Here is a 27,523-nt window from a genome sequence, read left to right as displayed (position 1 = left end):
TGTTGTACACACACAGGCAATAAATGAGGAACACACACTCAAAGACAATTCCAGGCCAATAGGTCTTTGTATAGAAAAATACATTTTCTTAGTTTATTTTAAGAACCACAGGTTCAAGATTAACAAACAATACTTTAAATAAAAGGTACTTCACTTAGGAACATTAGGAACTTTGAATTAGCAAAATAGCATATACAGTTTTCACACAAATGGCATATATCTATTTTAAAACTAGACACAGTGCAATTTTCAATAGTTCCTGGGGAGGTAAGTGTTTGTTAGTTTTGCAGGTAAGTAAACCACCTACAGGGTTCAAAGTTGGGTCCAAGGTAGCCCACCGTTGGGGGTTCAGGGCAACCCCAAAGTTACCACACCAGCAGCTCAGGGCCGGTCAGGTGCAGAGGTCAAAGTGGTACCCAAAATGCATAGGCTTCAATGGAGAAGGGGGTGCCCCGATTCCAGTCTTCCAGCAGGTAAATACCCACGTCTTCGGAGGGCAGACCAGGGGGGTTTTGTAGGGAACCGGGGGGGACACAAGTCAGCACAAAAAGAACACCCTCAGCGGCACGGGGGCACCGGGTGCAGTGTGCAAACAGGCGTCGGGTTCGCAATGCAATCCAATGGGAGACCAAGGGGTCTCTTCAGCGATGCAGGCAGGCAAGGGGGGGGCTCCTTGGGGTAGTCACCACCTGGGCAAGGGAGAGGGCCACCTGGGGGTCGCTCCTGCACTGGAGGTCGGATCCTTCAGGTCCTGGGGGCTGCGGATGCAGTGTCCTTACCAGGTGTCGGGTCTTTGAAGCAGGCAGTCGGGGGAGCCTCGGGATTCCCTCTGCAGGCGTCGCTGTGGGGGCTCAGGGGGGTCATCTCTGGCTACTCACGGGCTCGCAGTCGCCGGGGAGTCCTCCCTGTAGTGTTTGTTCTCCACAAGTCGAGCCGGGGGCGTCGGGTGCAGAGTGCAAAGTCTCACGCTTCCGGCGGGAAACGTGTGTTGTTTCAAAGTTGCTTCTTTGTGGAGCAGAGCCGCTGTCCTCGGGAGTTCTTGGTCCTTCTAGATGCAGGTAGCCCTCTGAGGCTTCAGAGGTCGTTGGACCCTGTGGAACGCGTCGCTGGAGCAGTTTCTTTAGAAGTGGGGAGACAGGCCGGTAGAGCTGGGGCCAAAGCAGTTGGTGTCTCCGTCTTCTCTGCAGATTTTTCAGCTCAGCAGTCCTTCTTCGTCTTAGGTTGCAGGAATCTAGTTTCCTAGGTTCTGGGGTGCCCCTACATACTGAATTTAGGGGTGTGTTTAGGTCTGGGAGGGCAGTAGCCAATGGTTACTGTCCTTGAGGGTGGCTACACCCTCTTTGTGCCTCCTCCCTGAGGGGAGGGGGCACATCCCTATTCCTATTGGGGGAATCCTCCAAAATCAAGATGGAGGATTTCTAAAGGCAGGGGTCACCTCAGCTCAGGACACCTTAGGGGCTGCCCTGACTGGTGGGTGACTCCTCCTTGTTTTTCTCATTATCTCCCCTGGACTTGCCGCCAAAAGTGGGGGCTGTGTCCAGGGGGCGGGCATCTCCACTAGCTGGAGTGCCCTGGGGCATTGTAACACGAAGCCTGAGCCTTTGAGGCTCACTGCTAGGTGTTACAGTTCCTGCAGGGGGGAGGTGTGAAGCACCTCCACCCAGAGCAGGCTTTTGTTTCTGTCCTCAGAGAGCACAAAGGCCCTCACCATATGGGGTCAGAAACTCGTCTCTCAGCAGCAGGCTGGCACAGACCAGTCACTTCTGCACTGAACAATTGGGTAAAATACAGGGGGCATCTCTAAGATGCCCTCTGTGTGCATTTTTTTTTATAAATCCAACACTGGCATCAGTGTAGGTTTATTATTCTGAGAAGTTTGATACCAAACTTCCCAGTATTCAGTGTAGCCATTATGGAGCTGTGGAGTTCGTTTTTGACAGACTCCCAGACCATATACTCTTATGGCTACACTGCACTTACAATGTCTAAGGTTTTGCTTAGACACTGTAGGGGCATAGTGCGTGTGCACCTATGCCCTCACCTGTGGTATAGTGCACCCTGCCTTAGGGCTGTAAGGCCTGCTAGAGGGATGACTTACCTATGTCACAGGCAGTGTGAGGTTGGCATGGCACCCTGAGGGGAGTGCCATGTCGACTTAGTCATTTTCTCCCCAAACAGCACACACAAGTTGGCAAGCAGTGTGTCTGTGCTGAGTGAGGGGTCCCTAGGGTGGCATAAGACATGCTGCAGCCCTTAGAGACCTTCCTTGGCATCAGGGCCCTTGGTACCAGGGGTACCAGTTACAAGGGACTTACCTGGGTGCCAGGGTTGTGCCAATTGTGGAGACAATGGTACATTTTAGGTGAAAGAACACTGGTGCTGGGGCCTGGTTAGCAGGATCACAGCACACTTCTCAGTCAAGTCAGCATCAGTATCAGGCAAAAAGTGGGGGGTACTTGCAACAGGGAGCCATTTCCTTACATTATCTGAATAAAATAAGACCAAAATGACAAAAATCCAATATGCTCAAGTCAAGATATCACTTTTTAAAGGTTTAAATGAGTCTCAATCCTTAAGAATCAGTAGGTGTGTCCTTTTAACACATGGTACCTGGGATGTGTCAAAAATAACAACGCAGGGGAGACACAGAGGTGTTGTGAAAAATAAGGCACTGTGTCAGATTTTCTTGTGTGGCACAGACAATGCATCGGTTCTCTCTGCGATTCAAGGTTGTAGGAAAGTCCTCTTTTTTGCCCTGGTCACCCCCACACTTTTTGGACAGGTACAGGTGGTTACTGACTCTTGGCTGTGCCCTGGGTACTGCTTACCAGTCCCAGGGCCAGTGCTCTGTGTAAAGTGGATATGCAAATTAGGCTAATTATAATTGGCAAAGTTAACCTACATATAAGTCCTTAGTATATGGTAGGGCATAGAGGTTTAGGGACCCCAGCATAGGTAGTGCCAACATAGGTGCACTGCTGAGGTGCCCAGTGTCATTTTAAAGGCAGGCCTGCCTTGCTTGCTGCTTTTAAATTAAAGTTACATGCAAATTCGACTTTGGAATTAAAAGTAGTTCCAAAGTCTTAAACTACCTTATTTTTACATATAAGTCACCCCTAAGGTGTGTCCTATGTGCCCCTAGGGCTGGGTGCCATGTAATTATAAGCAGGGACCTTATAAAAATTGTTTTATAAGCCCTGGTGAGGTAAAATAGCCAAATTAGTTTTTTCCTCACTGTAGTGAATGGCCTCCATAGGCTAGAATGGCTTTATTTTAATTTGAAAAGTCCCCTTAAGTGACAGATACCAAGAGGTTGGTATCAAATTAATTGTTATAATAAATCCCACAACTTCAAGTTGTGGGATTTAATATAACTTGTTCAGGTAAAGAGTTTTAAACTTTACCTAAAAAGTTGCCAACTTCAGCCCTGCAGGGTTTTTGCTGCTGTGCTCTGATTGGCCAGTCTCTGGCAGCCTGGCCAGGCTGCCTTGATGAGGTGTGAAGTGGCCTGGCTCCACACAAAGAGATGTGCTTGAAGAAGGAGATCTCCCCTCAGCAGATGGTGAGGCAGGAAGGGGGAGGGCTGCCAAACTGGTCTTCAAAGGCAGAGAAGGACATTTGGAGCAACCCAGCAACACCCCCACATCCTGAAAACCCAGACAGTTAGGTGCCCCCTTGGTTAGATTAGGGGAGGGCAGGAGAGGGGTGTGTTTAGGATTTGTAGCCACACCAGTGGGTGGGCTCAGCCAGATGTAACCTCCAAAAATCACTTTCAGCCACAATGGATTTTTGAGGAATGTTGCTCCCTGGGATTGATTTTTGCCACACTTCCCAGGAAGTGGTCATCACAGGGGGAAGGACCCTGCCCCTGATTGGAGAACCAGGACCCCCCTGTTTTTCACCCAGGAACAAAGATAAAACTGGCAGACCTGCACCCACAGATCAGATCCCCAACAGATTCCAACAAGGAAGAACTACAGGAGAAGAAGGACTGCCCTGTTGGACCTCTGGCCTGCACCTGGACCCTGCACTCTGAAGGATTGCACCAGCTGCACACTTGGGCTTCACCACCAGAAGGACTTTGCCTGGCTTCAACTGGTTCAAGGAGGGACTCCCTGTTTGCTACAGGTGAAAACTTGCTAACCAGAGTCCCCTATACCAACTCCTGAAGAAACCAACCAGCTGAACACTGTCCAGTGGCCAAAAAGGAGTTTGTGCCACGTGCATTCTGGGAGTTGTAGTCCACACCCCCAAGGAGCATCTCAGAGCTTCTGGAACCTTGGGGTGAGCTGTGGACCCCACAAAAACATTAAAAGAACTTCTTGAAGAAGATCCAGAAGTTCGGAGGACTTCGGAGAACTTAGGGAAAAAAGCTCCATAGAGGGACCGACCTGCCGCGGCAACTCTAGCCGGCTTGCCTCAACTGCGACCCAGCCTGACTTGCAGGTTCGTCCCGGTGAGGAAAATCTAAAAAAAAGAGACTAAGTCCAAACGTAGGAAGTTGACCGCGACCTCCCATCCAGCATATCCGAGGATGGCTTCAAGGACGTCGGATCAAGATCCAGGTTTGCCCCGGTCGAAAGATTTTCACCTCGAAAAAACGACTAAGTCCGAAGGTAAAAATCTCCACAGTGGGTTCCCACGACACGTATCCGAGGAAGAGTTCCAGGAGGTCGGATTGGATTGGCAGGTTCGTCCCGCTGAAGAAAATCTTCAGAAAAACGACTAAGTCCAAAGGTAAACTTTTGACCAATGCCTCCTGCGGGCTGTAGCCGAGCCGGGCTCCATCGAGGTTGGCCTTAAACTTTGACTTTGCCCCGGTCGAGGTGCGACCAGATGACCAGATTGGTGCTTTTTGTTTCTAGGTGCTAGAAAACAATAATTCTTTACAAATTCATATCTCTGGTTCCCCTTATCCGATTTTATTCGTTTTTGTGTCATATTAAAGATAAAAAATTTACCTATTGTTATAAATTGATTTTGGATTTTTAAACTGTTTCCTGTGTTTTATTTAATTACTGTTTTGTGATATTTGAATGCGTTACACTCTGTCTCCTAAATTAAGCCTTGTTGCTCGTTGCCAAGCTACCAAGGGTTGAGCTGGGTTTAATTTGCTGAGACCTAACTGGACCTAAATGGAGGTTGGTGGTCTATTGCTAAGTGTAGGTACTTACCTGCCCTTACCAATAACCCATTTTCCAACATGAGCCAATTATTTGCAAAACTGACTCCATGAGAGAACCCCCACAAGCACTCCACCAAAAAAGTGATTGCTTTGAATGTTGGAATTCAAGGCAACCCTCCCTTAACTCCCCTGAGCACTCTCAAAAGATTACCAGCTGCCACTGTAAGTGTGTCTGCCCTAATAAGCTCTAGGCACACCTTGTCGCATGAGGCATTTCAACTCACAACAAAATTATAATCTTGCTTCTGTATGTGAAGTGCCGCTCATTGGTACTGGACGTTGCCCTTTTTGGCATTTTTCCTTAAACCTGCTCTTATAGAATGATTCTTAAATTAGTCTAACTCTACACATACAGTTGTTATATTGGATAATCAACGCAGGATTAAAGTTCTTCAGATCTTGGCCTTTGGCTGGGACGGTTACAGCTGCTTCTTCAATTGGAACAATGCACAGGGCAATAATTCTAGGCGCCAAGGGCCCATGACTACACCACACACTCTAATGTTTGCAAAGACATGGCAAGCCCCGCCTTCAGACACATCTTTTACAAAAAGAGAACAACGAAAAAGAAATTGAATACAAGCGGAACACAGAAGGCAGCACCTTGACTGGAGAGGATGCCGGGGCACTTGTATCGTATAATATATTCAGGATCACTGTGCCCCTCACTCTGCACTGGAGCTGCTCAGAGATTTACCATCAACTGTGGCATGTGGGTTGGCAAGTGGACGGGACACTACACTAGATCGCACCAGATGTTTCTTGTCTGACTCCTGTGTTGGCACTGGCGCTGCAGTCCTCAGATAGTGGACAAATAAAGAGGGCCAAGTGTCATCCTCCATTAAATACAGAAGTCAGTGCATGTCAGAAGATGCTCAGTTCGACTAAAGACTATGGGGGTCTATTCAAAAGGGCATTTTGGAAACCATAAAGTGGTATTCCTAAAGTACTTTTTATATACGCTTTCATGACTTTGTGAATTGGTCCCAAAACATCAAAAATGGGAAATACAATGGGAATATTCACATACAATTAGTATAAACAGAAAGGACTGTGCCCCATTCACTTTTACTAATAAGGAGTTGTGTGTTTTGGAGTCATTGTTTGCCCTGTGCATCGGAAGACTCTTTGCTCCTTCCTTTCCATTATTGCATCAGTTCATGTTAGATGTTTAACGGCCTGGCTACTAATAACTGTGCCTGGATGTCTGCCTTGCTACACAGTTTGTAGTGTTGCTGGAACTGCACCTGTGATCAACTGCTGGCTGCTCTTTGATACTTTTGGTGAATCTGAAGCCTTGTGCTGAAACAAAAATGGTTTAAAAATCCTAAATCTTTTTCACATGTTTACTTGTGTGACTGTAGTGGATTTACATATTTTTCTCAAATAACTGAAACACACACACTCTGCAAACAGTAGATTGTGTATGCCTAACTCAATAGCAGGAAGTTTGCTAATGAACGTGAACTTTTTTTTTAACCTTTGGGGGGCGGAATGTTCCTTGTTTCTTTGCGGAGAAACCTGTTCATCTGCACCTGTAAATATTGGGTGTTAATGAGAACCTAGTGCACTCCATTTACACATTTACACCTATCGTTTTAAATATGTTAATCAGTAGACAAATCCACATTTCCAATGGTCACTGCCCCCTCCTGCCCAGGGAACGCCCATATTCTGCTAATAAAAGGGCTAATTGCATCTGCAAAATTTCAGTTATTGTGATTCTGTGAATCAGGATATGATACTACAAAACGTGTTTCTGCACACCTAAGCCATCCCCTTTGGCTGCTGCAAATGTATCACAATTACAGCGGGTTGTACCTGTCTGAAAATCACAGCAGAAGGAGAACGGTTTCTGCTGAAAATAATACAATTGGAGAAAATGCCATTAGTGCAGCAGATGTAATGACACTGTGTCCCAGAGAAGGGAGGGTACAACTGCACTCCAAGTATTGTTGTCTAGTATTATCTAACTGGGGTCAGAAAAGTCCACATTCCTAACTTGCTTTAGAGCTCATGTTCCATTTACCATGCTGCTGGTGAAGAGGGAGTTTCGGGCATCTGCAAGAGGCTCATGGGTGCTCAGAAAGAAACTGATTAACTAGGAACATCAAGCGTGTGTAAAATACGGCTGAACCTCCTGTGAGATCCAGCTCCTCTCCCGAAAGCGGATGTAACTGAAAAACATATAGCAGCAGTCAGTGGGGGAAGGAAGGGCAAGCTACTTTAAGCTATTGTGGTTTTTACTACGCCCTTAGGCTGGAGTTGAAAGGGTTTTCATTTTTAGAATGGTCTGCTCTCAAAACTAAGAATGGTCTTATACTGTTAGTCGATGCTGTTATCATGCAGATAACTAACCTTTACCCATGTGTCTTATTTGTTTGAGGAACCAGGAGCATGTTGGATAAACAACCCAATCACAAATAGTGGTTGAAAAATGTTCACTGTCCATTTAGGACCTGTTTCTATGTATTGATAGGTTGTGTCACAATTCTCCAGTTGCACGGGTTATATTACGACTGCCTAATTAATAATAATTAGGCAGGTCACTATTTCCAACCCCTTTGATAGGCACAAGCACAATAACAGTGGCGTCAAGGGACAGCAAACCATCATTGCTGCCTATGAAAAAGGTTTCCTGTTTGGGAACATATTGGGGATGGAGGTGCAGGCAGTGGTCCTCTGGACCACCACCAGCTACCCAAGGTTATCAGACACAATTCTCAAAGGTAGTCATCTAACTAGTACCGCTTCCCCTTTTCAAATGGCTTACCACCTCCGTTGAGAAGTAGTCAATATTTCAATGGTTTGCGACCACAATTGAAGTAATAAACCACTGACACATTTCATTTAGATTTGCAAATTGGAAGGAATGTCCCTTTTACACCAACCTCTTCCGAAACGGAATGAGTCAGTATACCCATTTTGCAATTTTAAAAGGCTTTAATGAGTCACAAAATGGGTTTAGTAAAATGACATTTTGCAGTTTCAAACCGGCATTTTGCAAATCACAGTCCTTCAACGCATTTCCAGTTTCTAAAATGTCAGCAAATGTAATTTAGTAATAGGCAATCCAAGCTACAAGTCAAGCAATTTAGATAAAACGCCACAGTTCAACTAGAGGAAAATCAAAATTGTAAACCACGAAGAACAGAAAACATGACCTAGACATTAACTACATGCTGAAAAAATACTATGAATTCTTACCTGATAAAATCATAGAAACTACAACAGTAGAGTGAAATATTTCCAGATGAGCTCTGCAATAATCAGAAAAATAAAATGAGTCCACATACTTACAAAACTGAGACACTTTTGAAGTCACACAAGGAAAATTTTACTTATCTTGTAAATATCTGTTTGTAGTGTATAGTACTGTAGATTCATGCTTTGCATACACCTCCCATCTAGTGCTGGGTTTGGACATTCACAAGTGTTTTTTCTTTGAAGACGTCTCTTGCGTAACAAGATGTGATATGACTCCTCCGTCCTCCTGGTGGACATTGCACATGGGCATCGACTTCATGTTAGATTGTTTTCGCACAATGGGTGAGATTATGTATGGAGTTTCCAGTGAACATAGCTCCTGGGTGGGTTGTTATACTAGATATCTATGAATTCCTGCTCTCATCTTATCACACTTATCTACTCATCATCATATGTCATGTCTCTATCAAACTATCCTCCATTCTCACTCTGACTCATCCCAAGTTCCTTCTACTACTTTAATCTCCTAAATAACTCTGTCTAAGCTCTTCCCTCCGCTTCCACATCTAACTCACCAAACCTCACTCTACTACTGTGACCTCCCACACAACCCTACTAAATTCTCCCGCATTTATCTCGCCCTGCTACTATGCTCACCCTAACCCTTCCACATTCTCTTCCCTCCTCCACCCCCCTTTACTCATCCCAAGCCTTTGGGTTGAGTAAATGTAGGATATACTCCAAATGAACACTTCTGGATTTCTTTCCTCCTCCACCCCTCCATTACTCCAGTCAATCTAACTAACAAACTCTCATATCCGCGGCTCAAATTAACTCATAATAATACTAAAACTGTACTCATTATTTCCCGATACTAATCCATCACTAATTCTTGTTGGGTTCCAGAGTAGCGTGCTACTCATCGAAAAGCGCTTTGACGCCTCATCGGGGGTAGTAAGCGCTATATAAATACGATTACAATACAATACAATACAATATGCAAAAACACAGGCTTTCAGCAGACACATGAATCTATAGCACTACCAGCTACAAACAAATGCGCTTGCATGACTCGAGATGCATATGCTTTGCATTATCTGTAAATCAATGCCCTCTAGAAGAGGTGGCTGGTGTGTGAAGATGCAGATGTATTAAGGAAGGTCCCTAAAACTGTCCACCATGTCATTTAGGTGGCTAAGATATCCACACAGTTGTAGAAGTGTGTGATGTTCACCAGGTTGCTGCTTTGCAAATATCAGTTGTCATAATGTTTCCTAAGAAGGTCATGGTGAACCCTTTCTTACTAGTAAAGTGCGTTCGGTATACCGGTAGGACTCTCTTTGCTTCATAGTAGCAGGTTTGGATAAATCTCACTATCCATCTAGCTATGCCTGCCTTAGAGATTGGATGACTTTTGTAAGGTTTTGAAAAGCCTCTGAAGAGCTGGTCAAAATTGCCAAAAGGCTTGGTCCTTTCGGTGTTATGTATAAGAGCTCTTTCGATACCTAAGGTGTGCAGCACTCTTTCCGCTACCGAATCTGGCAGCAGGAAAAAGTCTGGAAGCTCTATAGTCTGTTTAACATGGAATGATGAAACCACCCAAAAGTTTAACTATGGATTAGTTCCAAGAACAAGCTTGCCTTTATGGACCTGAAGAAATGGCTCTTGAAGGATAGGTGAATGCAGTTCACTAATGCATCTGAGACATGTAATGGTCACAAGGAATGTTACCTTCCAGGACAGCAACTTAGGGGGCATGAGTGCAAAGATTTAAAGAGTGACCACATACACCTTGTAAAGACTATATTAAGATTCTACACAGGGGGAAGGAGGCACTCTATGGGTATAACCCTCTAGAGACCATCCCTGAATGCTGTAACAACCGCAATTCTAAAAGGGATGAATGTTCTCTGTTCTGCATTTAAGCTTCAAATGCTGTTAACTGTAAACATACAGAGGTGTATGTGAGGCCTGACTTTTGCAAATGGAGGACATCACAGATGATGTCCTAGACGGTAGGCTTTAACGGATCCAGATTTCTGGAAATACAGTAGTGAACTAATCTTTTGTATTTTGCAGCATATCAGGCCTGTGTTGTGGGACGTCAAGCTTCTCTTACGATAGACATATTTTCATAGGGAATATTGAAAACCCAAAATTCTAGGACTTTAAGTGTCAGATCACCAGGTTGTATTGTTTGGATATCTAGCTTGACCTTGCCTCTGTAAGAGAAGGACCGGCCTGAACACGAGCTCGTCAGTAGGGCTGATGGACAGGTGGTAGGATAGCGGTAGGAGCTATCAGTATGAACATCAGCAATGTTTGCCTTAACTTCCTCACCATCTGAGGAAGTAGTGGGAAATTAGTAAAAGCATAGGCAAATATCCTTGACCAAATCAATTATAGTGCACTTTTCACTGAAAAGGCCCAAAGAGTCTGAGCAGGTCCACAAAGTCAGTGTCCACCTTCAGAAGGTGTGCCCCCATGAAGTATATATTGTTGCCAAATGCCCAATGCCAATATCCCTGCATTGTGACAGCCGGGAAGAGTGTGTGCCCTCCTTTTTCAGTAGGTAGTACATGGCAGTCATGTTGTCTGTCTTGATGAGGACTTCTTTGTCCTGAATGAACTGGAGGAAGGTTTTGACAGCCAGATGAACAGCTAAGAGTTTCAGGTAGTTGATGTGGCGAACCAGCTGCTGAGGGGGCAACATTCCCTGTGCAGTGATGTAATTGAGATGCACATCCAAACTTGTGAGAGAGGCAACTGTGTTAATGGTCACCTGCAGAACAGGGTCTAAGAAAGGCCTGCCGTGCAACAAGTTTCCACCATTGTAGATAGTGATGAGTCCTGACCTCAAATAACACTAGATTTTCCAAGTGACTCTCCATTATTGAACTGTGAGGCACCCTCTTCAGTGGGCCCATATGCAGCCTAGCCTGAGATACAAAGGCGATACAGGAGCCCATCATTCTTAGAAGGTGCATCAAAGTCCTGACCGTGAGCTGATGATTGTGCTAAAAAAGAAGCAGCAGCTGCTAAAAGGCGGTGACTCTTTGCTGGTTGAGTTCGCTTTCCCTATCTCCTGGGGTTGCAAGCTGCGAAACAGGAAAACTGCTACCTGTTTGTGGGCTAGACACTGCAGCCTGCTGCCGCTCTTGATTAGCCAATCGTTGAGGTAGGGGAAATCATGAAATCTCCCCCTTCGCAGATGCGCAACCACCACTGTGAGGCACTTCGTAAACAACCTTGCAGCCACAATGACCCAGAAAGAAAGTACTTTGAATTAGAAGTTCTGTCCACTTTCCACAAAGCTAAGGTACCAGCGATGAGCAGGGTGAATGGGTGTGTGGAAGTAGACGTCATTGAGGTTGAGCTCCATCATGTAATCGCCCTATTGGAGGAGGGGTGACATCCTGCTGGTTCACATGAAAATGTCCTTACCATTTTGCAGAGGCACTCTTTCTATGGCTTCCTTCTGTGGGAGGGCCTGAACTTGTTCCTGAAGGAAGAAAAGGTGTTCCTTTCTGAGAGCATGCGTACAGGGTGAAACATTGGAAGGAGTTATGTGTAGTTCAAGGTTACACCCGCAGCACACCACTGCTACGACCCACTGGTTGGATGTGATTTCTTCCCAAGAGAAAGAGGTGGCGAGTGATCGAGGAGAGGCAGGGCAAGTCACTGTCTGGAAGTGGCAGTACCCTTGGAAGCACCTCTTCACTTACCCTTGTAGGTCTTGCTGCTGTAACCCGGAAAGGAGCCCCATTGTGGTGCAGTTTATAGCACCCTCAGTGATTTCACTGCCTCTGTATCACCCATTATTTTCACCGGAAATTCATCAACCTAGGGTTTGAAGAGCTGTTCCCTGTCAAACAGGAGGAAGAAGAGCTGCTGCTGGACCTTGGGTTCGAACCGGGAGACAGAGCACCAGTTATGACGCCTGTGGAGGATGCTAGTACTGATGCCTTTAAGAGCTATATCCATGACATGAGATGATCTTGTCCTCGGACACAATTTCCTCACCTTTTTTCTTATACTCCCCGACATCTCCTCCCACTGAGCCCTCTCATACATGGATAGGAGTGCAACAGAATTAGCCATGTACCAATGCGCTGCTGCCCCAACCACTACCCTCTTGACTCCCTTATCAATCTTTTTAATCTCCTTGGGGATAAGAGCTCACCAATGACTTACGCACAGACACACTAGTGGACGGTGTGGACTACTAAAGAGTTGGGAGGAACCTGGCTCTTGGTAGACACAGGGTCACCACATTGGGGCTTAAACTTTTTTCAACCCTTGGAGTAACTACTCTTACATTAAAAGACTATGTGACATTATCTGCAGCAGACATCAAAATGCCTTACAGTACTGGTAAAAACTACAATCTCCACTGTACAGGATACTCCACTTCCTTGGAGTTGACTGATGACAGAGGCTTCAACTGAGAGTCTGGCATCAAGGAAGGCTTTTTGGAGTTATGGAAGTCTTGCCCACAAGTGCAGGTGAAACCTTATTGCTTGTTTCGGGTCAGAGCAAAGGTACTTGGTGCCATTGGAGCAGGAGAGGCAAGACAGTCAATGGGGTTTGACACCTTGGGGTGGCAGCTTGCTCGGTTCTGAAGCATTATCCAGGTGCCGATCGATGCCCAAAGGTGGCAGGGGCACTTAAGGGGCATCTGTTTGGGTGCTTAGTTGGAGCTCAACACCAGACTCCTGCTGGACTGGTGTTTTACCTCAGCACTGGCCTTTTTCCGAGGGCCATGGCTTGATGGTATGGGTTTCTGGCCTTAATGGTACACTCAAGACCCTGGATGTGGTCTTAGTAAGAGGGCCACTGGGCTTTGTCCTCCATCACCTCATGCTCTGATGCACTGGAGTAGACAGTATCCGGGCTGTGTATAGTCTGTGAGGACGGAGTCGGGATGGCTCAGCGTCTTCCTGTTCTTCAGCACTACAGGAATTTTCTTCCCCAAAGATGTTTGGGGCTCTGTTTATTGGTACATCTTGTGGTGTACCTTTGGTACCTCAGAGACTTCTGGGATTGGAAGGCGTGGATCAACACACAGGAGGCATCATGGTGTTCCAAAGGCATGCAAATGTGCACACATTATGGTGGTCTGCCAACATGTATATGGAATAACAGTGAGGTCAATTTGAAAGGGTGTCCATTCCATCACCCACATGCGATCAACATTCTCTAGTGTTGGAAGTCTGGAGATGACACATGAACCACAAAGGGTGCGGTCAGTTGGCAGGGGGACCCGGTTGCCCCTAGAGCTCAACAAAGAGTTTCAGTATCTCTGGAGGTATTGCTGTGTCCGAAAGATGAAAGAATGGTGACAAGTCATAGCCAATGCACCAGGATCAAAAGATAATCATCCAGGCTGAAGACCCGAGTTCAGCACACAAGAAACTCGGGGTCCTCTCAAAACACGTCTGAACCTGAGAAGCAGAAAACAATTATCTAAAATGGAGTCAGTGCCTATGCGCAGTGTCCACCAGGAGGAGTCACATCACATTTAGTGACGTGAGGCTCTTATTAGATGAAAAACAAATTGCAAAAGCCTGAGCCCAACACTAGATGGCAGAAGTATGCAAAGCATGTATATCTACCGCCAGACATGCTACAAACATATATTTTCTCTACGAATGTTGATATGTTAAAAATTGGAAAATAAAGTGTCACACAAGTATTTGAATACATGCAATCCACTGCATTTACGTCTATGGGGCAAATATAATGTTGTAGAAGGGGGTGAGCCAGAAGCTAACGGCTGCATCCTCCGCTCAATTTTAAGTGCTTTGAGAATCAGTTCCCATCGCCATCACAGAATGTATCACCAGGATCCCACTACTTGGGAACAAAACAGTAAGAAGAATCAAACTGTAATGAGAGAGAATTAGCCTTTGAAGGAGGTTTTAGGAGCAAAATGTGATCAGTCTTCAAGGAACACTTGCAAACCAAATCCACTATTTCAATCTTAAAAAACACTCATAGGGAAATCAGAGGGTTAGAAGGCAGGTGGAGGTAGCTATGGTTCAACATACAAATCAAACCTTAAATAATTTGGCCCCAGGTATTTCAGGAACGTCTTCTTCAACATATGGAACGTTCTGTTCAGTGAAGAAGTCTTTTAGTCCAATTTCACTAACGTCCACTCCAGTAATTGTGTGTCCCATATCTGCTAACCTAAACAAACATTAAATAAGGTTAGCACTTCAATTCTTGTGTTAGATGTCACTTACTGACATGATATGCAGACAGCAATGATAAACTTATGGAGTTTATGTGTTGGAGCACATGGATTCATTTTTGTCAATTCCAGTCTTCTCATTGTTGAGTCTACTGTGATGCCTATCACAAATTCATTTTAGCACTGTTCTTTTCTTTGTATTATTTGTCCTTTTAATACATATTTTTTGTTGTATTTTTCAGATACAATACATAACCGTGACAGAACCATAATGACACATTAGCCATCAGTGAGTTCTACCTAAACAGTGGTTTTCTCACTCCATCTCTACCTTCCTTCAACACCCAAAGAAGCACACATCCTTACAAAATGTAAAAGCAACAGATACCACAGACACACATCATTGATGATTGTTACCCCACAACCCTTGTTATTCTTATTTTTAATGTTTCTTCAGATACATTATAGACTCATTATTTTGTAATGTTTTCCCTAGTTTTTGACTTTGCTTGTAAACTATTTTCTGGGGAGTATTTGATTGTTTCATTTCTATCACATCAGCCCTTGATTCGATCATGACTTCCTAAGTCTCTTTTTCACCGACATCCGGCAGTGCTAGGGCCAAAGCAGAATCACTTATCTAATTCTCCTGTAGGCCTACTGCAATTTCTGATCTCTTATTTAGCATACAGATTTAACTTTCAATAAAATACACTTGATGAGTCTACGGCCAGTTGATGGAGAAAAAACCTTTCAGGTGTCACTGAAGGACTCTGTGGTCTGGAAAGGGAATTTCTGAAGTGCATTGAAGGAACTTATAAGGTGCAGTTGAACAAACCTGTGGACTGTGGACAAGGAGCCTGTAAGGTGAAGAGGAAAGATTCTTGGAGGTGTCGAAGAAGGAATTTGTGTCTTGCCAGTGATGGAGCCTCCAGGATGCAAGTGAAGGAGCCTGTAAGTTGCAGGAGATGGTGGTCGTGACTCACGGGGCAGGGAGCCTTGATATGAAGGCTAGGAAGCCTAAGAGGACCTGTGGGGAAACAGGTGAATTGAAGGGGAAAAAGCTTGCAGGGTGCAGATGAAGGTTTTCCTTTGGTGTCAAGGAAGGACCTTGTGAACTGGTGAAGAGCTTTCTGTTTTCGGTCAGCCTCCTGGAGGAGCATAATGTGCCAAAACTTCATAGACCACCTCTGTCTACTTTACCAGAAAGCAGTGCAGCTCTCCATCACCTGGTAATGTACAGAGAGAATGTTATTACAGTGCTTCTAAAAGACCTTCCCCAAACATAACCACAGCAAACCCTGCCTGCTGGTTAGACTTTCAGGGAAGTCCTTTCCAGGTAGTCCTGGGAAAGGGATGATTAAGAAACATTGCCCTCAGCTGCACCGTGGGACTAGTACTTGTGTATGGCTGCACATGCAAGGGAGTAGCTGTGTTCTTAAATACAGAGCTGTGCCCGTAATCAGGGCTGTCTATACAAGATTTTGTGGGTGGAATGAGGGTATCAGATACTTCAGCTTTTGCCTGACAGACATTTTTATCTGTGCGTGTGCTTCCTATAAACAGGAGCCTGGAAGGCAAGTAGCGCTGTACATATGATGTGTGGGGAACAGCCTCAGGCATGTATGGGGAAAGTGCCAAGGGAAAGGCAGATTGGAACTGGGCTTGTGAGGTGCAGGGACCCACACTATGTGGAGGTGAGGCACAGTGTGGCAGACAGCTGTAATGTGAGGTGCAAGAAGCAGGCAGACATACTTATCTACATGTGTGGTTCTGAAAAAAGGCAGACACAACAGCTGAGTACTTGAGGTTCAGTTACAGAGCAGAGAGAAGGAGCTTTTAATGTGAGGTGCAGGGACATTTAGATATGGCACTGTAAGGTGCAGCGAACAAACTGAAATTGTGTATGTCCGGTGCAGAGAGGGGGCACATTTGATGCTGCATGTGAGGAGCAGGCACACGTGCGCTGGGCATTTGTGGTACAAGCAGACATGAAGCTGTGCATGTGAGATGCATAGAAAAAACTGAAAATAGTGAGGTGCAGGCACATGGGCTGTGAATGTGTGGTGCAAGGAGGAGCAGGTACACATGATGCTGCATTTGAGGTACAGGTATCAGGCATACATGAGGCTGTGCATGTGAGGTACAAGGACACAATGCCATGACAATGTGCATGTTATGTGCAAGGAACAAACAGACATGATATTGTGCATGTAAGATACAGGGAACAAACTCATGACACTGTATGTGAGGTCCATGAAGCAGACACGCACAAGTCTGTGCAAGTGTGCTGAAGAGAGAAGGCATATGATGCCATACGTGAGATGCAGGGAAATGCACACGAGGTCGTGCATGTGAGGTACAAAGAAAATGTTTTTATTTTTTTTAATCGTTATTCCAAAAATTCTACACTTCAAGTTATTATGTTTAATAGAACATTCAACTGAATGTGGAAGTGATAAGTAGGAAGCACCTTCTTTACCTTTTGAGGCACTAAGAAAAACACAGTCTTGCCTGGATGGAAGCAGTAATAACTATAAGCAGAATCAGAAATAATTGCTCCAAGACCTGGTCGTCGTGCCAGACATTCCACCTTTCTTTTTTATATTATTAGCACACGGATATAAACAAATAAATCTGCCCCAAATTATAATGCTGTTGTTGCCTTTTTAAACTGTGTTTAAGTGTATTTGATGAAATGGTGATTATATCTGCGTTCGCCCTGTGCTGCCTCCTGTTCTCACAGTGGAAGACAAGTTAATCTGTGACAGTCGTTCCGTTGTATACATTACATTTTTACCGACTATGCCTTGCTGTGAATACTTTTGTTACCACAACAGTGACTTCTGTATCCTTAATGCTTCTATACGCCAGTCTCCATTGCTGCTTTCTAACTAACTTTATTGAGTGTTGAGTTTTACTTCTGCTTGTTTACTACAAGGCAGGAGCACTTTAAAACAAGGGTGATACATGTTTCTAAAGTCTACATATTGAGGATCTAATCTGGCATGTTCCCGCTGAAAATGTCCCCTCCCGGTTCCTCTCTAGAAACTGTTTTTAGGTAGAGCACACAAGCACTGTGGCCTGTTGTAATCTCTCTGTGAGCTTTTAACCACGCCTACCCAACGCACATCACTATCACTCGTTCATGGGACTGCCTTTCAAAAATACTTTGTTATCATTGGTAAATGCTTTAGGTTTATTCCTCCTTGGGCCAGTTTTGTTACCGCCTTGGCCATCGACCCTGTTACATGGATAATTGCACTTTTGCTGATATGTTTGACTACGAACAAACTTATTTTTCCTTCTGTGTCTCTCCTATGCGCATATGGCGGCAATGGTGCTTTGAATCGGCTCGCTTATGTCAACTGTTTTACTTTTCATTTTCAATTTATGTGGCAAGAGAAGTCCAGTTAGGATCTTACAACACTTATAGCTCTAACTCGAGCAAACGATAGACCCACTGTATTGCAAATGCTTGTTGTCTATTGATGCACCTCACAGCAGGATAGTTTAAACCCTGCAGCACCCACAACAAAGGTGCGAGGGTTCCACAGGCTGACATCAGTCCAAATAAAAGCTTAATCAAGGAAGAACAAGCATTGACATAGACAACAGGACTCGCCGATGGCTTTGCCAATGTTTTAGCTTTGTGTAAATTGTTTCTCAGCGTAGAAGAGAGACAGGCGTCCCGCATGCAAGCAGTTTGGAAAGCATCAACACTTTATTTAATAAGAAGGAAGAAGGGTGTGACAAAGAGGGTAGCATGGTTTCTACTTGGGTTGTAAAAGGAGATGCAGAAGTGGTAACATTGCTGCTGCGACCCACAGATGGGTTTTGTTTGTAAATACATTTAGCTAACTGCCTAAAGTTAGAGGATGAGCCGCTGCCGAACGAAACATGATGGAGAATGTATTTCTTGGTGTTGAAAGGAAGCACGGGGTCAAATTGAAATATTTTTATTTCGTTTGCACACGCAAGATTTTGCTCTATAACACACATTTTTTTCACCAGTATGTCTAGATATTAAACGTTTAAAAATCTTAAATTACAATTGGAATGAAAAGTTACGCAATATTTCTGATTTAATTTATAGTGCATATTTTGAAACAGATGGCCATCCATGTAAAGTGGTTTGAGAACAGTTGGCATGGTGCTTGAGAAACCCCTCTTTCCCAAAGGAGATCTAGAAATGTGTGCATTACAGGTGGGGTTTATTGTAATAAACCAGACATTACATATTAGCCCTAAAATATGTTGACGTACACAACGTGAATTGTTAATAAAGTTATAAATCATGGGGTTGGGAGAACGTGAGTATCTGACATGAACACATTGTTTGCATTGTTAAGAAAAAAGCATATTTGCAGGTTAAGGTGACAAAATGGTGCACATGTAGTTTGAGTGTGAATAGTGAAGGAGAAGCAACACTGATTTGATGCACCTTAATTGTGAACTACTATATAAGAAGGCATAACAACAACATGATTTTTTTCTGCTTTCGTCTGGTGCAGAGTTGGCGTGTGTTTATGCTAATATATACCTGCCTCCCTTGGGGAACATCCCCCACCTCCAAACAGAGAAGTAGTTCATAAAATATTAACCAGATAGGCAGCGTACCCAGGATGCAGCACTCATGTGAAGTGCTGTTAACAAAACAGAATCTGAATCTTTTTATTGTAACTTTCGGTTTGTTATACACTTGTTTGCGCTTGAAACACGTCTTTTTTTGTTATGCTTACTGGTAATATGTTTCTGCAGCATAATAAAGACAGAGTGCTTGTGACTTTGTTGCTATATATTTATGTTGCAAATGTTGCATTCTGTTGAGATGGTTAGCTATATCTCCAAAATGTTGCATTTGTTTTTATTGTAAATCCTTTTTTGAAGTTGAAAAGGGATTGTGTAGGTACATTGTTTGGGTCAACTGATTCTAATCGGGGAAAAGAGACGGGCTGCCGTGATGCAGGCCATTTGGTAATCACTGACACCTTATTTTATTGGCAGTTAAAAGGGCGCAACAAGGAGAGAGGGGTGACGGAGGAGACCTGAATAGTTTCTGGTTGAGCTGTGAAAGCAGAAGCATAGCTATAAAGATTGCTTCGCTCTCCTGGACTGCATATAGGTCTTGTTTGGGAATGTAAACCTTTACTGAATTGTCCGCAATTACCAGATGGTAAGCTTACCACTGAGATATGACCCTAGTTTATTAGCTTCACCAAACTTATTATCAGCTGGTAAACGACATCTGGGGTGTTTTACGTATATTTTAATTTTTGTGAAGTTAATAGTTTGTGTTTTCAGGGGAATGTCTTTTTATGGTATGTATAAAACTGCGTGTGTTTTCGTTCTTTTACTTTTGGATTTGCAAATTGGATGGAAAAGACAGGCTACCTTTTAGATACCCCTAAGACATATTACCTTAAACATTTGGAAATGTTTTAAATCGCAAAAATGCACCCATAAATGTGTAAGATTGAACAAATATGCACAAATGTGTAATAAACCATAAACAAGATGTTGAATGAAAATACTGTAGCAGTTTATCATATGAGAGAAAGAGACGCTGCCTTTCTACTTGCACACGCTTTATGCAAATTAAAAGGCAGCGTGTCCTGTCCTGTCGTGTTTGCTATATTGCAACAGTATTTTAATGCTACGTCTTGTTTAAACTTATTAAAAGTTTTTTTATTTTTTATTTTTTATTGGTGCCTTTGTGCAAATTGAAAGATGATGTCAGGGGATGCAGTGCAGGGCAGTTTAAAAATACAATTAATTGTCGGTGAGAGAATACTTTTCCTAAAATTGCGCCACTGTGGAAAGAAAACGAGCAGCACTCAGATAGAGTTAATGTGCATTAGGGGCATGTAAAAGGCAGCGTGTCTTTCCATTCTTATCTATACTTTTAATTTGCAAGTGATACGTACGGAGGCAAACACATTGTTTAAACAGTATGCCTACATAAACAATGTTTTCAATTTAAACATATCAATTTGGAGGCAAACACACGCTACCTTTTTAAATGCCCTGAAGCACATTACAAACAAACAAATAGAAAAGAAACACATAGCTATTTTGAAAAAAGTCACAGCACCATTTATCAGTGACGTTGTGAGTTTTAAACGGGGACAGCAGATAGATGCGATGCAGAGCTGTTTCCCAATGCAGTCCAGATACTGGTGCGAGAAGGCTATTGCATAAAAAAAACGTCACGCTGATGGAGTTCAAATTACGGAGCACAACTTGAAAACAGAGCAGGAAAGTGATAAGTCAAAAAGTAAACCAATAACAAAAAAGACACACCTATGTATAGGTATCTTTGTGCGATTTGAAACCCGGCGGCAGGCTTGGAACATGAGCAGCAAACTGATCTACCAGGAGGTGTTTGGAAAATGAGTAGGAAAGTAGCCAAACAAGCGGCGTTTGGAACACAACATGGAAACTAACAAAAAAAAATAGTGTATGAAATGAACAGATAAGGACTACAGTGGAACAACACCAGTTGTTAGTCCCAGCTCTGCGGGAGGGAACAAATGAGCAAAAGGAGGGAATAAGAAGATATATTACCTAACAGCAAGCAACCATTTTTTAAGGACATTACAAGTAACGAATAAAAAGCCAATGGGCGGGCTAAAAGCCCATGGAGTGAATATCGCATGTCTCGTAGAGACAGTGCATGGGCGCTACCTACGCTCGACCTAAAAAAGGCTGGGCCTCCCCTGAGGATCCCTTTCACCTTGCCAACAGAATTTGCAGTTCCAACCCTCGCCCCTACCACCTATAAAAGGGAAGTGCTTCATAAAGTCTAATCAGCAGTCCCTTGCTAACAAAGTTTTCATTACATTTCGGTGTCTGGGTCGCCAGCCTCCAATCACAGGAATCCAGGTAGTACACTTGCATTGTCTGTGGAAGCTGTACTCTCCCTCCATTTTGTGCCATGTCAAACCAGAAGTACCCCAAATAGATATCACCTCGCTTTACAATTAATATTGTGAGCCAAACTTGAGAAGACATCCACTCCAGCATTTGCAGCATCTCTGGTCAAGATCTGCACCCAGTCATTATTTTAAGCGTCTAACCCTTGAGTTGATCCATTGTCCGTGCTAAAGCAGTGGTCTAGTGGTAGCCTAGCATCGCAGACTATTTGCCTGAGTCTAGTGGTTACCAGAAGTTCTGAATATAGCACCATCTTCACATGCAAACAATGTTTACTCAGTCTAGAGTATTGCATACTCAAATTGCATACTGGCTTAAAAAGTGCCCTCTTTATTCATAAAATTTGATATGAAAAACTGATCTTTTACTGTTACTTACAATTTAAAATTGGCACCTCTCCTTTCCCCTTCCAATGACTCTCTTCTTCCTCTCCCATCCCCTGCACGCCTTTTCTCTCTGGGCACAACCTTCTCTAAGTACCTTTCACATTTGTCTTAATTGCTAGTAAAGTAGTTCTGCAATCTACCTACAACCCATTTCAAAGATCACAACCTCTCCTATTTTAAAAGTCATAGTCCTGCAACCTAACAGCACCTAACCTCCTCTATCTCATCTATTAACTGCACCAAACATCTGCACTATCCACTTCCCCCCATATTCTGCTCATGACAACATCTAACTCCTATTCATTTAATCTACCACAGAGAAAGTGGAGTGAATGCATAGAAAGGGTTGATTGACCACAGACAACTAAACCCAAAAACCAACAGTCACAAAAGACACTGGACTAACCCCTAACCATGGCATCAGGAGCAGCATACTGCCCTGACACAAAGCACTCCAGCGCCTTGTCAGTGGTAGTAAGTGACAATGCTTAATTTGAGGAGGGAGTTTCTGGTGCTCTGCACTGGCACTTAATTGTTAACAGTTGCACTTATGTCAATCTGCCAGATGGTGGCGCTGCCTGTCTAATTTAGAGGTGAGCACAACAACAGTTCTTTATTCAATATAAGTTAAAAATGGCAAATACATGTACTCAAGACATTCTTATAGATTTGCGGGACTGGAATAGTCTGAATTGCCACACTTGTAGGAGTGTGATGATTAGTAGCTGTGTTGGTACTGTCATCGGTAGGGCTTCCTGGGGTAATGGGTGTTGCAAGCTACAGTGGCCTCCTGACAAGGGACCTGGCACTTACAATTTTACAAACTAAGCATAGGTAAGAACTATATAAATATAATAATTACAAATGAGAATGTGGAAGGTGACCTAGCGTTATTGTGAGAGATGGTGGAACAGCTAGAGAGGGAGAAGGGGGAGGGTAGTGATTTATGCCTGTAGCCCTAAGGTGCTCACTAGGTGACCCTTTAAATAGAAGAAGGTTTTTTGAGAAGTGATGAGATGCTGTGAGAGTGGCGATGGTCGCTAGAGTCGTCTCCTGGGCCTAAGGTCCTGGACTGAGCAGGTGCATATTATTGGTTAAGAGAATGTAGTATGTGCAGATTTTACCCCCCTGTACTCCCACGTGTGCGTTTTTATGAGAACTGTGTATTGCATATGTGGGGAAATGCTGCAATGTTGCATTGTTGGCCTGTTACTTTTATACATGTCATTATGGACACCTGAAACAATATCAATATAAAAATGTAATTACAATACTGTCTTGCTGTTTAAATAAACAAATGGCAAATATATGGCAGACCAGAAACCAATATCAACCCTAACAGGGAATTTGTTTCATTTTCTACTTATGGCGACCAATTTTTTGAAGGGGTTTTCCTGTGGGAAGAAAACCTCCATTTCTCTTTAACCACTCATGCATCACCAAGAAACACGACCAACAATAAGGATCCCATGGGACCCTTTGTTTGATGACGTCTGGTTAAACTTTAAGCTCTAGCACTGCTGCAATGACACAGCAGTCCCTTTCACTTTTTTACATTTTTCGCCAAAAATAGTTTAGCACTTTATAGGTAATCTTTCACTGGCAAAGTCCTTAGAAAACAATAATCCTGCTGTCAATAAATGTTACCTTGCAATGTAGAAAGAGAAAGCCACCAGCAAAATTAAAAGCTCCAAACCACCATGGGGTTTATGATGGAACGGAAGGAAGAAAGTCGATATGTGTGCAGTCCGTGAACAACGTTATTTCCAAATCAAGACATTTAATTTGTACACAGCTTTTTCACTCTGTTATCTGGTATTAATGGTATGAAGCGTTACTTCAAACAAATGTTCATATTTCTGGACTCTCTGACATGCAGGTATGAAGCTTCATTGTTGATCAGAAAGCCACGATCAACAAGACAGGTTTATGATTCAAGTACTGCTTCATGCAACTTAGGACAATCCTAAAAATAAGTTATTTAAACGGTTAAAATGTGTCAATGGAGAAAAAAGACTGTCCTCAAGATTTCATTGTAATCTACATTAGGTATCTGATTCTTCAGATAACTTTCTGAGATGTCAAACTACTGTATTGCCGCAAGCACATGCTCAAGGCGTGACTGATTCCAGAAATGGCCCACAAAAGCCTCAGGCCACTGTCAACAGATTATTTGTCTTTAACAGATGTACAGCACACCATTAACAACTGAAAAGGCGCTGGCCTTATATTATAGCTGTTGTATAAAGTAAAGACAGTACAAATTATCAAAAAAAAGATTTCTCAATGATGGCCAAAGCATTAGTCTAGCCCAGTACAGTTCATTAGAAGGATACATTGAAAAATTCAATGGCAGTGCGGGTTGCACACAATGGTCTTTACTGGAAAGCAACCAATACGAACAAAAAACGCAACAGGTGTAAATAGAGGAGGAGAGATCTCAAACTGGATTTGTACAACTGAGTGGCAACCGCATGGTAATCAAAAAGGCCACGATCGTCAGTTACAATATTCAGCTTTTATTACTAAAAACATTCAGTGAAACTGCTGAATGAGTTCTTCCATTAGACAGGTTCTCCTGTTGCTGTATGAGCATTTATAAACTAAAACATTAATAATATTTGAGGATTCATGTTGATGAAATGAATGGTCAATCAGTGTGAATATGAATCACCAATATGAGGTTTGTGGTGACATTCTGATATACATCAGGAACGTTGCACCATCTTCTCAAGTTTGTAGTTTGATGCAGGAGGTTGAAAAAAGTTCGGAATTCATATAAACAAAGCATACAGAGCCTCCAATAATGGCTCAACATAAAGGTAGCACAAACTGTAATTTTTTCTTATGCTTACAACTGTTGCACTAGCAATTTGTGGTTAAAGATCCCTTTTGCTTCCATATGAAAATGGGCTAATATCCTGCCATGTTGTTCATGGAGCAGAATATATTTTTGCTTTAGTTTTGCAATTCCCTGTGGTTGAAGACTTTATGGCTTTCTATATGACTTCCAATTGAACGATGACACATCCTGTAGCCGGAAGCCTTACATTTAAACAGCTAGGCATTCAAGGGCAATGATGCCTCCCAAGAATGAAATTTAGATCTCCAAAACTGGGATACCATCTACATAATGGGAATGCTGACAAACAGCCAGGTAAATTGTCACTGTTGCTTTGCTTCAACAGTGGCAACCAGGATCACGAGTATCTATATCACTAACTGTTTACCACTCACACTTAGTGCAAAGGATGAAGCAACAATGTCTTCAGAATGCTTAGAACGCACAAATTAATTTGTTAAGACATCTACTACAGTTCTCTTACGCGCTCCAAGTCAGCCCCATTGGGAAGTTATCTATAACGGGTGGAAAGCCCAGAAGAGACATCGATTCACCAAACATTATTTGTAAATTAAGCCTTACACATAGTTTAGTGCAGCTGTTCTATCTGAGATTTTACATCAGAACCCAAATAAACTGGATAGATGATTACTCTGTCCCTCAAATTTAACTAGATTTTAAAATTATTGTAATTAATGGAAGAATTTACACCATATTCCGGTTCATGCTGTTAGAACAAACCTAAATCAAGTCTTTACAATAATTCAAGTAGAACAGGATGCACAAGTTACTGTTACGTTTTCTGCTGGTATCTATTAAACTTGTTCATAAGGAAGGGCATGTGAAAATAGATGATATTTTATTACCACTTCATGTCAACAGCTTTGCCACACAATGGGAAGAATATCCTGAGTCCAGTTCTATTGTTCAGAAGAGCATTCAGGTGTGCACGCAATAATCTGTGGAGAAAAAAACAGAACAGGACTATGAATAAAGTATGCTGATGTAATTTACAAAAATGTGATGCCTTACGTAAGGAGAATTATTAGAATTCCGTACATACTAATTACTTCCACAAATATATATTACAACGTCGGTGACAGTAACTCTATAGTAAAAAGAGTTTCCATTAAAAAGACGAGTCTTGCTATGCTTGTAACTTTGAAAGCATTTAACAAATCTGCACAAAACATTTCAATCAAATAGTGAAAAATGCTACGTTTTGGCATGTCAAGGTTTGTGTGATCGCTGCAAGGAGGTAAAAAATAAAAGTAGCGCGAAGGGAGGGCCTAAAAAATGGAGCGTTTTCCATTTTAACTCCGATAGGAAAATGCTTTGTACTGCGGTAAAAACAAATCAACAGAATTGCTCTAGACATAAGGCATAAATCAGTTTGATTGTTTGTGAGAAATCAGTGTTACAAATGGGATCCCGGGCACAATTCAAATAGCTACATTTGGTGAGGTATTTTGTTAATTTCCAGATACTCCGTAAATTTGTGAATCGACTAAGGGTCCACAGATCCATTTAAGAAACATAAGGGCACATCATTGGAGAGGGGAGCTTCTGCTCCCTTGTCCTATGTAGATTCATGTATATGCAACCATATGACCGTTGAGTCCATATGGCACCTTAGTCTTGAGTTTGATAATCATTTTGGACTCCAAAAGTCTTAGTTGCAGTATCCTATCACCTCCTCTTTCATGTTTTTTCACACAGGCAATTCCATAATATCGCATATATTGCCAGTCTGCTTCATCATGGCACTGTAGGTGCTTTGTTAGGGCATTGCTCCTATCTCCGTTTTGTACCGCCCTTATATGTTCCAATATACGTTTGAGGTGTCACATGTTATCTTCTCTTCTATGGGTATATTTCTTCCTTTGAAATCCAAGAAGTCCTTTTTATTGATGCCAATGCGACAAGCTTTACATTTATTGCAGCGTGTGAATCCTTTGTTTTTTTCTTGTAACCAATTCTCTTGTGTTGTCAACATAAAGTGGCTCTTTACCAAATAGTCTCTCAATGAGGGTGCCCTTCTGTACGTCACATCCGGTCGCATCCCTGTGAGTTTACCAATATCTGGATTTTTTTTTATCACAGTCCAAGTTTATTTAAAATGTTCAAAATGTTATGATTTTCTTTACTGTAGGTCAGAATCAGTCTGATGTTTGTATCATCCTCCTCTTTCACTGAATTGTGACTGTTCATCAGTATCTGTGTACGTGTCATAGATCTTCCTTTATTTTCCCCTTGTTTTACATCCCAATACTTGTATCCTCTCTTGAGGAACCTCTGCTGTGTTTCTCTAAACTTAATTTCCATTTCTTTTGCATCGGAACAGTTTCTCTTCATCCTGATGAATTCCCCATAAGGAAAACTTTTCTTTAGTGAAATCGGGTGGAAGCTTGAGCCATGTAGTACACTATTGGTTGCTGTTGTCTTACGGTGTAGCATTGTCTGTATTTTCTCATCCTCAATATATACAGTCACATCCAAAAATTCTATTCTTGTCCTGCTCATTTTGTATGTGAATTGTAGACCCAGGTCATTGATATTTAATATGTCCAAGAATTCCTTACACTGTTTCTCTTGACCATTCTAAATCAAGAATAGGTAATCTATGTAACGGAGACATATGACAGTTTTTTCCATGCATGAATCATTCTCCTCCCTCCAAGCCACATGTTTCTCCCACCAACCCATGGTGAGGTTTGCGTAGCTGGCGAAAAGGAAACCCCCATGGCAGTCCCACAGGTATGGGAATAGAA

The 27,523-nt window shown here is 42.9% G+C and overlaps 1 protein-coding gene across 1 annotated transcript in view; it reads right to left on the bottom strand.

Moving 5' to 3' along the window:
- Window positions 1-27,523, bottom strand: part of TPMT (thiopurine S-methyltransferase) — a 149,637-nt gene that overhangs the window by 31,470 nt on the left and 90,644 nt on the right. The window contains exons 3-5 of the mRNA XM_069218303.1: window positions 25,619-25,711; window positions 14,452-14,584; window positions 8,393-8,445 (exon numbers count right to left, since the gene is read on the bottom strand). Coding sequence (XP_069074404.1) covers window positions 8,393-8,445; window positions 14,452-14,584; window positions 25,619-25,711 — 279 coding nt within the window. The remainder of the gene's footprint in view (window positions 1-8,392; window positions 8,446-14,451; window positions 14,585-25,618; window positions 25,712-27,523) is intronic.

The sequence above is a fragment of the Pleurodeles waltl genome, chromosome 2_1, assembly GCF_031143425.1.
Source record: "Pleurodeles waltl isolate 20211129_DDA chromosome 2_1, aPleWal1.hap1.20221129, whole genome shotgun sequence".
Classification (NCBI taxonomy): Eukaryota; Metazoa; Chordata; class Amphibia; order Caudata; family Salamandridae; genus Pleurodeles; species Pleurodeles waltl.
The sequence above is the reverse complement of the archived record's forward strand: the minus strand, read 5'-3'. Positions and strand labels throughout refer to the sequence as shown.